The 12672-nt window shown below is 33.8% G+C and overlaps 1 protein-coding gene across 5 annotated transcripts in view; it reads right to left on the bottom strand.

The window, feature by feature from the left end:
• The window catches only part of LOC106053324 (complement C3-like), an 86816-nt gene that overhangs the window by 30401 nt on the left and 43743 nt on the right, over window positions 1-12672 (bottom strand). For all 5 annotated transcript variants that reach the window (XM_056039902.1, XM_056039905.1, XM_056039906.1 and 2 more), the window contains 8 exons: window positions 12169-12283; window positions 11373-11451; window positions 10634-10859; window positions 8959-9099; window positions 6708-6800; window positions 1909-2008; window positions 721-822; window positions 358-546 (listed from right to left, as the gene is read on the bottom strand). In XM_056039902.1, the coding sequence (XP_055895877.1) occupies window positions 358-546; window positions 721-822; window positions 1909-2008; window positions 6708-6800; window positions 8959-9099; window positions 10634-10859; window positions 11373-11451; window positions 12169-12283 (1045 nt within the window). The remainder of the gene's footprint in view (window positions 1-357; window positions 547-720; window positions 823-1908; window positions 2009-6707; window positions 6801-8958; window positions 9100-10633; window positions 10860-11372; window positions 11452-12168; window positions 12284-12672) is intronic.

Genomic DNA, 12672 nt, shown 5'->3' on the forward strand with positions numbered 1-12672 from the left:
TTAATAGAATAAAGAAGTGTAATTTTTTTTTAAATAAACAACATTATATTTTCAGTGCTAGACTGCTACCCATAACATGAGTAACTTTATTTGTCTTTTAAAACAATAGTAACACCACAAGTAACAAGCAAGCATGAAAGAAGCATTGTAGACTAATTTGTACATTTCAAATCTAAATTTTCCTAAAGCAGGATTTTTTCAAGATATAATGCTCACAAACTGGATAACTCTTGAATCCAGATTTTTATGATTGCATTTTATTAGTCAAGTGTACAAGTTAAATAGAAATTAAAAAGAATTGTTGCTATAGTTTAGCAAGTCAAACATGCCACCAAGAGGTAATGTTAACATATTTACCCTGTAACAAGAAACGTTGCCCTTTGTTTTTCAACTCATCAGTCAGCAACTTAGTGTCATTGACATACTGCAGAGCAAAGACAGCTGGCCCAAGATCACCAATGACTTCTTCTGCATTGACTAAAGGTTGGTCAACAAAACTTTTGGAGCGGACTATACCATGTGTGATGATATCACCCATTAAATCACCTGTTGTAGACAGAAAAGTATTCTTTAAAAAAAAATTTCATAGTTAAAATAAACTAAAGAATTAAAAAAAATAATTATTTCTATATCTATAAATAGTTGATTGAATGTAACTAACAACTATCTTAACACAGCACTGGCCTACACATACACACACAAAAATATGATGATTTGTACCAAAAGCTGAAATGCCACAGAATTCTGTTCCTTTGATGACATCTTTAGGCAATGCCAAATCTATAGTTGTAAACTGCTGCTTCTTGATTTTATCAATGTGATCTGAAGTAAAGATGCAATGCTTACAGAAAGTATACAAACAAACAAAGAATGGTTGTGAAAGTGTTGATCTTGAATAACAAATTTTTGTGTTTTGTCAAAGTAAGAAAAAAAAAATTCTTCTAATGTAAATTAATGTGAGACATCTTAAAGAAAACCTTAAAACCAACTTTCAAGTTAATGTTATAGCTATAATTGTCTGTTACACAGTTGCTATGTGCTGAGCTTGCCAAAGGGAGCATACTCATGGGATGCCCAAGACTAACCTACGGAGAGGTCTGCAAGTGGGATCTCAGGACTACAGACCTCAATGAAGGAATGTTGGAAGATATTGTCCAAGATTGAACTGCGTAGAGACAGACTGTGTGTGATGGCATGACACACGCAGAGAGAAAAAGGACCAAGATGGCCTTAGAAAGAGGAAGAAAGCTGACCTATCTAATAAGCCTTAAACAGTTGCACTCATGCGTGAACTGTGTAAAAGAATCAGATTGTATGCATGTTGTAGGTACACATACACATGACACCATTATTAAAAACAAAGAAAATACTTTTTGCACATTTTTTTTTAAAGAAAACTAATGATGTCTGTTACAGTACAATTTTTATGAAGTTTTCTCTTGCTTTTAAAAAGTTCAAAGGTTATGTGTGGTCCTCTAAAAGGTTTAAGAAATGCAATATGCAAATTTGTTTGTAAATACATTAAGAAAAATTTTTTAATATGTATTCTATAGTATACACGTAGAACAAGTCAGAAATGTTAAGTCTTCATCACGTTTAAATTATGTTGAAAATATCCATCATGCTTGAACTAGGATAAAGGTTTGTAATGGTCTTCTGAATGCACAACAAAATAAATTAGGTATGCACATTTTTATAAATAAGTTAAGAATGTGGCTTAAGTTTTTCAATATTATTATGGGATCCAAATTATTTTCACCTGTTCATGTGAATTACATGTGAGTATCACTGACCTGCATAGATAACCTATGAGTATTAGTGTAACACAAACTGCATTTATTATCTTGTTTGAAAATGGGCATTGTCTGACTCTATGTTCAAATACAGCAGAAGTGATCAAAGACTTACTTCTGATAGTTGAGAAATGAGTGCGACCTTGAAATGTTGCATGTTTGGCTTCAGGATCCAGTACAAAGGTAATAGTTTTAAATACTCTGAGTCCTTCAGACTAAACATAAATAACAAAGAAACAATTTTTAATGTCACTATAATGTTTGAAACAATCTGATTTATTTTCTCTAGATTCATACTTTAATCAAGGTAGAAATAATCTGACTAATAGTTATTTTAAATTCAGATAAACTAAGTTATTAAATAAATCTAATTAATTAATATAGAGACTTTCAAATTGTGTTCAATCATGTCAGTCTAGCTAGTAAATACAAAACAATTTTCACAAGTCTTTACAAAACATGCTCAGACTAGGGTCAGTTATGAAAGTAAAATAAGAGTTTCTGCATGACTGTCAACAAGTGATGGCAAATCCTTAAAGGTGACCAACAATTAACAAAGTCATTGTGTGACTAAAATAGCAGCAGACCTTCTAGGTTTTCTACAAAAGATGCAACCATAACCTGCCCAATGGTATACCCCTTCATACTTCCAATGATCACCATTTTAAGAAATCAGTTGAAGTCAACTCTTCATTTGCTTTAAGCTAATTTAGCCAAATAAGGGTGGCCACACTCAAGGCATATAAAATTTCAGGTTAGGGTCCAAAATTCAAGGTTACTTATGTGAGCCAAAAAAAAATCAGAATAGAATATTAGAATAACTTTAAAAGCACACACTCTACATTAAAACAAAACTTGGTTGTATAAACTTATATCATAAAAAAATAATTTTATCTACAAGCTATAATTCTTACTTAGACTTAGACTTAGGTCCTCCCGCGCCGTTTGGCGCATTGGGCGGCAAGCTGTCTCCATAAAGATCTGTCACTGGCAATGTCTGAAGCCTCCTCCCACCTGGTGTCCACTGTTCTGAGGTCCTCCATGAAGGTGTGTCGCCAAGTAATACGAGGACGTCCCTGTTTGCGCTTTCCTCGTTTTGGCTTCCATGTTATCCCAACTCTTGGTGTGCGTAATTCATTTTGACGTAAAACATGTCCCGCAAACCTCATGCGACGCTCAGTCACAACCTCACTTAGTGTTCGACTCCCAGTTTGGCATAGGATTTCCTTGTTTGAGATCTGGTCTGTGTAACTGACTCCCAAAATCCGTCTTAGCCATCTCTGTTGAGCCACATTTAGTCTTTTCTCAATTTTGACAGATGACTTCCACGTCTCACATGCATATGTAGCAGTTGGAATGACGATTGTGTTGAGAAGGTGTATTTTTGTCTCGAGTCCAATGGCTTGGCTAGTCCAAATAGGCTGCAGCCTTTGGAAAATGCTCCCTGCCTTTCCTATTCGGCACGCTACATCATGGTAAGCATCTCCATCATTTGTTATGATGCTGCCAAGGTACGTGAACTTGTCCAGCTCTTCAAGCTTTGACTTGCCAAGTCTGACGGGGACACCCTTTGCCTTATATCCCACTCGCATAATTTTAGTCTTATCCAAGTTTATGCGGAGGCCAATTTTGGGTGCCTCTCTGTCTAGGCTCTCCGTCATTTCTTGAATGCATTTATTTGTAGCCCCGAGTAGTGCAACATCATCAGCAAAGTCCAAGTCCATCAATCGGAGTTGTTCATGCCATGGAATACCAAAGGCAGTCTGGTTCATTGCTCTCCTCATTATGTAGTCGATGGCTAGGAGGAAAAGGAAGGGAGATAAGATGCACCCCTGTCTCACACCTGTCTCGATTGTAAAAAACTCTGTTGTTCCCTCTTCTGTTTTAATGCAGCAACTAGACTGACTGTAAAGGTGTTGAAGGATCTGGACGAATTTTTCTGGGATACCGTATTGTCTAACTATTTTCCATAGTGATTCTAGGTGGACACTATCAAACGCTTTTTTGAAGTCCATGAAACTGATCGTTAGCCGTTGTTGGTACTCAAGACTTTGTTCTATGATATAATTCAGTGTCATATATATACATATATTACATTATTCTAGAATGTTTTATGTACAAAGAAGAAATAATTTATTATAATTTTAACATTTTTTGACTTCAAATTTTATCTGGTATGATTTTCACTAAAGTCTGAACCCCTTAAGATAATTCTTTTGACTTTCTTCTATGGGCATAACCATTGTATGACAATGTTAAAGTATTTATTTTTATTGATTAAAAAATACTTTTATTTTAAAACAATACCTCTTCTACGACAATGTATGACAATGTTAAAGTATTTATTTTTATTGATTAAAAAATACTTTTATTTTAAAACAATACCTCTTCTACAGGCATAACCATTGTATGACAATGTTAAAGTATTTATTTTTATTGATTAAAAATACTTTTATTTTAAAACAATACCTCCTTTAAACAACGTATAGAGGGATTATTTTTTCCTTGCCTCATCCCTCTCGCCCAGAGAAAAATCCAAGTTAATCCAATGTATAAATCAACAAGACTTTATAATATTCTAATGAATAGAACTAGCCTGATTAATTTCTATAGTTTGTCCATCGTGGTTAGACGATGACCACTTTTGTCATCGAGGGGGCTGAGGGCTTTGCACTGGGGTTTTGTGGCTGGTGAGACCTTTGTGAGCCTGGAATGTTCAGCTGCACACTGGGCAGGTTATTCCAGCTGGAGCTAGTGTCATTGGCCTTGCTTTTCTTCTCTGGCGCTTTTCTTCTGCCAGAACTGTTCTCTTTTCCTCAGCAATTTGTGCGCCAGTTTTCACAGCGCGATGCCATGATGCTCTGTCATGTGCTTCTGTCTCCCTGGTGGCTGGGTTAATGCTGAACGCCTTCAGAGAAGCTTTAAGGGTGTCTCAGAAGCATTTTCTTTGAACACCTTGCGAGTGCTTTCCTTACCTAAATTGGCCATACAGGAGTCATTTAGGGATGTGGCAGTTTTCCATTCTGCAGACGTGTCCTGCCCATCACAGCTGGGACTGGATCAGGATTATGTGGATGCTTTGCACACACGCTCTTCGAAGGACTTCCGTATCTGGTATTTTGTCCTGCCATTTGGCATTCTGTATTTTTCTTAGACATGTCATGTGGAAGTGGTTCAGTTTCTTTACATTTTTTCTGTACGCTGTCCATGTTTATGAAGCATAGAGCAACGTAGGAAGGATGACAGCTCGATAGATCCCTAGCTTTGTATTTGTCATGATACCTTGTCTGTTCCAGACATTTTTAGACAGTCTGCCATAGGATGCACTGGCCTTGGCGATACGCAGGTCAATTTCATTATCAATCTTTCTGTTTCTGGAGAGTGTGCTGCCAAGATATATGAATCCGTCCACTTCATTTATATCATGCCCATTTATCTTGATGCTTGGATCTGAGTAGGCTTTCCCTGGAGCAGGCAAATATAAGACTTTTGTCTTTTTTGTGCTAATGGTAAGTCCAAAATCTGAGCATGCTCTTGAGAAGTAACTGACGATACTCTGCAGATCATTTTCAGAGTAAGAGTAGGCATTTAGGGCAAAGTCGTCAGCAAATAGCAAGTCCCTGATTACTGATGATTTTATTTTTTATTTTGCTTTTAGCCGCCTCATGTTGAATAGGCCACCATCAAATCTGTATGATATAATTTTCCTGTTTTTTTCTCTATTTGTGAATGCATGTCAGCATAGCAGAGAACATAATACTGAACAGTGTAGGTGCTAGGACACAACCTTGTTTTACCCGTTTGATACTTTCTTTTAATAAATCCTAATGCTTTGTTTGATTTTTAAAGTAGTTTCATCAAAATGGGAATTCCATGATAGTTTTTCATTTATTATTTATATATAGGTATTTTGCATTTTTAGTCTGTTACTGGTTTGCCATGAATAAGATAAGTGGTATTTATTTGTTTTAGTTTTTTGTTACTCTTAACCCTCTTAAGACGGAGCATTTTAGCATGTCTTGTGCCAAAAAGACGGAGCACTATTTCCAGCCTTAACACTTCTCTTACAAAAAAATTCCTGACAAATAAACTAATTACTTTACATACACAAAACTATATATATTATTGAAGAGAAATGAATGAACTAATTTAATCTTATGGAATTTATCTGAAATATTAACATTTAACATACAATTCCAAAAAAAGTTTTTTCAAAACAGAACAGAATTATAAAGACGGTAAGAGTTTTTGAAGAAGTTTTAGGCTTGAATAAGCCCTAATACATGTCTTTAGAGAAACAAGACACATTGAGACCCTTCAGACACTTCTATCACATTATTTTACTACTTTTCTCACCCCCCCCCCCCAGTACCATGGAAACAAACACCTTCATTATTGAGGGCTTTTTCGCCAAATAGCCTTAGGCCGATATATCGGCTGCGTAGTCTTAAGAAGGTTAATAACTGACATTTTTCTGGACAGGCTCCAATTTGAAACCCATTTTTTTAATTTATCTAATTCTCTTTGCAAAATGGCTGTATCTTGTGTTGTTTTTATTGTTCTATAAATTATGCAATTGTATGCAAATAATCTGAACTTGTTCCTGAACTAATGCAATTTTGTATATTATGTAAATAAATTAAAAATAGCAGTGGACTTTGGACTTCTCTTTGAGGTAAATATTCTCTAGTCCTCTAACCAAATTAAAATTAATTTTTTTTTATACTTTAAACAATTATAATGATCAGAATAGAGTGTCCCAGTTTGGCCAATGAGCTTGTAATTCTTTTCCCAAATATATACATCAACTGTCTAATTTCTAGGAAATCTAAGAACTATGACCACACACCCAGGTTTTGCCCATTTGGAATGTGTGACCTGAATAGAGGTAATGTTAAAAGATATTAGACTTACCACAACATGAAGGGTCTTCTTAACAATATCTTCATCCTTCTGAGACTTAACATGGACTAACAAACCTAGCTCCCCAACTTTAAGGGGAATAACCTGTGGACAAAGAGTGAAAATTTTTCTGTCCATAAAGCCTATCATCTATGTCAGGAGGAGTTCACAATAGCAATATCAAGAAATTAACATGTGTCCTTGACATTATTCGTAACGAACATGTTAACATACAGATACATTATTAAAAAAAGATCATTTGTTTGTTAATGATAATCATTTATATAACAGTCTATTCATCAATATTGAATTCTAAAGTTGCTGCTTTGAACTCTGACATCTGCTTTGATCAATTGTTGCTTAGAACTCTGACATCTGCTTTGATCACTTGCTGCTTAGAATTCTGACATTTACTTTGATCTATTGTTGCTTAGAACTCTGACATCTGCTATGATCAATTGTTGCTTAGAACTCTGACATCTGCTTTGATCCATTGCTGCTTAGAACTCTGACATTTGCTTTGATCTGTTGCTTTATTATTCTCCATGAAACTATAGTTCAGTATTGTCAGGTCCACTTTCTTGTGTGTTCCTATGGGATAGAAGGAACATAGAAGAACAATAAGGGATCAAGGAGATGATTTCCTTGTTGCCTTCTAGTCTCTATCAGGATTCAAACAAGAGTCTGTTAGTCTATTCAGCCCCAAATTCTGATAATTTGAGATGTCATTGGTAAACATCTTTGTAAATCAATATTGAGTATCTCATGAAAGTGGTGGATAATGTCATTTAAAATGGGTCTATCTGAAAATTACCCCATTTAAAATAAAAATCAGTGAAGAAATTGCTGCATCAGTAATACACTCCTGGAATATTTGCTTCAAAAATACTTTGTTTTATTTAATTTTTTTTAATGGCATAATTATTTTGTTAACAAATCTTAATGTATGAAATTGAACAAAAATGTTTTAAACTTTAACCTATTATTACTTTTTGCTTATAGAACTCAGCTTTAAATGAAATGTTCAATTATTGATTTTTTTTCTGTTTTTTAGCAGCCCCAGAAAAGGGAAAAGACGCTATTTAGTTTTGTGTGGCCTGTCTGTCCATCTGTCCCATTTAGATCTCGTAAACTAGAAAAGATAGTGAAAATCTGACATCACAATGTCTTAGACCATTCAAAATTCTGATGCAACAGCTACTTTTTTCTTTTCTAAAAGCGAAAAATCTAATTTTTTAAATCACTTATGCAAGCAGTTTTTTCATAAAAATACAACACTTTTACAACTATTCACTATTAATAGTAACAAACACTTGAGGCTCTTTATTAGGGGAGACTATTATTTACCATATTTTTAACACATTTATGCAAACAGTTGTCGATTTTTTCTAAAAAAAATATTTTCTTTTCTTTGTATTGTTAATTTATGTAAGTTCTGTTATACTAAGTACATATCTACACACAAAAAAATGTTTATTATTTTTTTAAATAGAAAAAATCTATTTAGTATGCATATAAAACAGACATAATTTAAAACAACTATTAATAAGTAGTTTTTCATATTATCACGAGGTTAACCAATGTAGGATACATGAACCTCACAGAATTGTTTATTCTTGAGGAATAAGAGATTGTCCCTTTACAAAACAATTAGATCAATTAGATATTCATTATAAGACATCAGTTAGGCCAGGTTCACATCTAACTTCACATTCACTTTCACCTATCCTTTGGTCTGCTGGACCGCTGGGGCACCACACGAGATCTGTTAACCTTTTTTTCTCCATTTTTTTTGTCATTCATCTTTGATAGAATTTCATTCTGATAATATTGAAACCTGCCTTTTTACCTGCCTGGGTGGACCACTTCAGGGGCCAATTTTCAGTTTGTGTTTCCACACAAACTGTCTTTGTAACCTTGTTTCTTTCTATGCTTATGTCACAAACTAATAGATCCCAAAAATTGGATTTTTAAAAAATGTGTTTTTAACTGTTACTTCTTAAGACTTTCTATCTGTTGCTACATGAAAGACATTATCTTGCTTTTATCTATTGCTACCCAAAAGACTTTTACTATGTTTTGCTGCTGTTAAATTCTTTCTATCATTGAACCAAGAATTGTTTACTTTGCAACAATTTGCAATTGAATGACCAAACAAATTAAAAAACATTGAACTATTTGTTTTTTCTTACATTCAAGGTATAGTAAATGACTTCAATCTGGTAGATAGATATTTGTAGTAGGTTTAGAAAAAAGAACTCACCTTGATAATCTCACTGGCTGTCTGAAAAGCAGCAATGTTCATGGAAAATGTCAAGGTTTTCAATGATGTTCCTGAATTGAAAGTTTGGCTGGAGTTACTGGATATGCAGAGGCCAGGTTCGCTGGTGACAGTTCCCTGAACCTGTGAGTTTAATGTATGCAAAATTCTATGTGTATGTTAAATTCATGCTCAGTATTTTCACTCCAATAATTAGATTAAAGAACAGGTAGGAGGACAGTGCATAAGAAGTAGAGTTGTTGAGGCCAGTGGCGACACTAGGGTCAGTGTCACCTGGTGTGGAAAGCTCAGGGTGTCACCCCGCCCCAATCAATTCCCCCCCCCCCCCTTTGAAACATTCTATCCACACACCAATACCCCCTCCCCCCATAAAAACAACAATCATTAGTTGTTTTTTTCTTTTTGTTGAATCCTATTTCTGTGAGTTAATGAATTGATTGTAACACTGGAAAATGATTGTCAAATTAAAAATTCATTGCTGAAGGCATTTTACAAATAGTTATTACAATGATTAAAAATTTAAAATGATTGAAATCAAAACTGATAAGATTTTCTACCATCCTCGAGCAAAGCCTAGAATACAAAAAAAAAAAAGCTAATGATCTGTTTTGTGGATTGGAAAAAAAAAAGTATTTGATAGTGGCAAATGTCTATCACTCTGGAATATAGCAAGAGAATATTGCATCCCGCAACAATTTGTCCAGATTCTGTGAAATCTCTGCAGCAGATCAAGCTGTTGTGTTAGACAATAATATAACAGAGCTCCTCAACATCAAGACATGTGTGAGACAAGGATGTATCTTATCCCAATGTTCTTTTTGATAGACATCGACCATGACACACACAAAAATCAGATCACTTTAGGTATCCCATTGCACTGGAAGATCAGTAGAATATAGATGTCTTAGTCTGTTCTCTACTCAAGTAGACATTTTTTGTAATTTCGTAAAACTGTTTGAACTAATTGATATTGCTATTTTATACAGTACTTTTCAAGTCCTAATATTTTAATTTCATGTCATACAGTAGATACCCAATTTTAATATGAATGTAATTCACACCTCATGTAGTAAGGTGAACACTTTTAACCTTAAGCTTTGCAGTTACTTGATAGAAGTCAGTAATAGTAGTAACTTGATAGCAGTCAGTAATAGTAGTAACTTGATAGCAGTCAGTAATAGTAGTAACTTGATAGCAGTCATTATGGAACAGTCAGTATAAGTAAGAGTTAATAGAAACCAGTTATTGTAAGCAGTCACTATAGAGTTATTATAAAGCAGTTGAGATTTGTAACAGTTAATGTTATTACTGTATTTGTCAAGTATTTCTATAAAGGATTATTATTGATTATTCTTGGATTGTGTATCATATTTCCTATGTTGTGTTATTATATATATTAAACATATTGTTTGTGTCTGCTACATCAAGTGTTATTTCCTCATTGATGAGAGAGAGATATGAATGTGCAAATATTCATCCAGATAATGCCTACAATATATATATTTTAAAATGAGAACCCAATGTCAAATCCAACGACCATCCAAAATAACTTGGTGACAAAAATAAACTTTCATAGAATCCCCTGGGCATCATTTGTGACTGCATTATAAATGTCTATGTTCCTGCCAACATCTAAAGAAGTAAAGTGCATACTTACAGCCAGCGTGTAGTTATAAAAGTTGTAGATAGCTATCTTGACCTTCACCTCCTCCAACCTGGTAGCTTTGTAAGGCACATGAACATCAGCAAAGAACATCTTCATGGCAATTTGATCCACAGGCTCTGATACACAGACACCTCGGTTGGCAGAGACTCCAACAACTAGCACTGACCAGGTAGTGATGGAATCAGGAAGTGGCCAACTTAAGCGTAAGAATCCACTTCTGCCAGTAGGAAAAAGTAAACAATGATTTAAAGGGTTAGGAAAGAAATGGATGTCAACATTTTCAATATTGATGTCAATATTTTTTTAAGTCAGATCTGTTTTTCTACATTTTATTTCTATGGTATGGCTGTGTGGTCATGTGGTATAAATGCTGGACTGTCATTTGGTTGTCTCGATGGTCCAGGGTTCAAACTCTGCCCACTGCCATCCCCCGTCATCCTGCGGGAGGTTTGGACTAGGAAGTAAATTCTGAAGGAACATCCGAAACATGTAAAATATTCTACAAAAATAAAAGGTAATAGATTTATAAGTAATTAGACATTTTTAATATTATGACTGTAACCATGCATATAAGGTTTGTTACCATATATTTGCTTTGCTAATTTCTATCTTAAGTCTGTAATCAAATCAAGATCAAAATCATTTGTTGTAATATTTGGAATTATATCTATATGAATTAAAAAAAATAAAATGTGTGATATGTTAATAGTTCATCATATAAACAAATTACTTGGGCAAAACATGTTCTTCAAACATCCAGGACTCGGGGAAATAACTCCGCACTGTTTGTGGTGGTAGAGCTTGCTGCACTGTGAGGATAAAACAGAATCATTTATTTCAGACTTTCTACATCATACATAAGTTACATTAAACACTGAACAGATAAAGACATTCAACACCATAAGTTACTTTAAACACTGAACAGATAAAGACATTCAACATCATAAGTTACTTTAAACAATGAAAAGATAAAGACATTCTACATCATAAGTTACTTTAAACAATGAAAAGAAAAAGACATTCTACATCATAAGTTACTTTAAACAATAAAAAGAAAACATAAGTTTTGATGGTTCAAGCATCTATATAAACCTTTCAAAAATCTTGTAGCACTCAAAAAAACTCAAAAATATAACAAAAAAAAACTTAAATCAAGTTATCTGGTCAGAGATTATGTACAACTACAAAAAATAAAAGTCCATGTTACTGAGACAATAAGAATGATAAAATAGAATGTAGTTTTTTAATAAAACAAAGTCCATGTAAAAAAAATTGAACTGCAATTCACACATCCTTTTCTCTATGTATCACAGTTTGGAGATTTACAGGAAAATTTAGCAGAAAAAAAAATAACATTAAAGATCAATCAAATACAGAAAGAATGAATAATATCAGAACAATTTATCAATCACAACTTAAAAATAGAACAATTCACTAATTCCAAAGTTGAACTTTTTTGTTCGATGAGATGAACTGAATAAATGTTTTTGATTGAGTATCAGTGAATCTTTTAATTTCACACTTACTTGCAATGAAGCTATCTGTTTCATCAAACCCATCTTCTTTAACCGTACCTATAGGTGGTGGATCATCTGATTCTACCTGAACTGTGTCTAGAAATATGTACTGAAGACCATTACTCTAGGAAAAATAGCAGACAATAATAAGAACTTCTAAGAAAGAATGCCAAGTTTTACTTTAAGCATGTCGTCTATAAGAAAATTAATGCAAGTCAACATCATACAATGACTAATCAACACATTGGTGGCAAAGAGACATGGTTGTGGCTGAGTGATTGTTTATTTTAGGAAATGAATTCAACCTTTAAAGTATTCAAGTTATTAGTCTGTGATTTCTGTGCTTTATTTCATCATAGACCTGTATCACACTCGAGGGAAGAGAAAAGTCACTAGATCTTAAAATCCTTACATGAGTTTCCCATTCAGTGTGAAAAGAATGCTCAAACTAATTGAATGTATAATCTGCTATATATATTTCTAGTTTTACAAACTTATATTTAATATTTCCTA

Source organism: Biomphalaria glabrata, chromosome 9, assembly GCF_947242115.1.
Source record: "Biomphalaria glabrata chromosome 9, xgBioGlab47.1, whole genome shotgun sequence".
Taxonomy (NCBI): domain Eukaryota; kingdom Metazoa; phylum Mollusca; class Gastropoda; family Planorbidae; genus Biomphalaria; species Biomphalaria glabrata.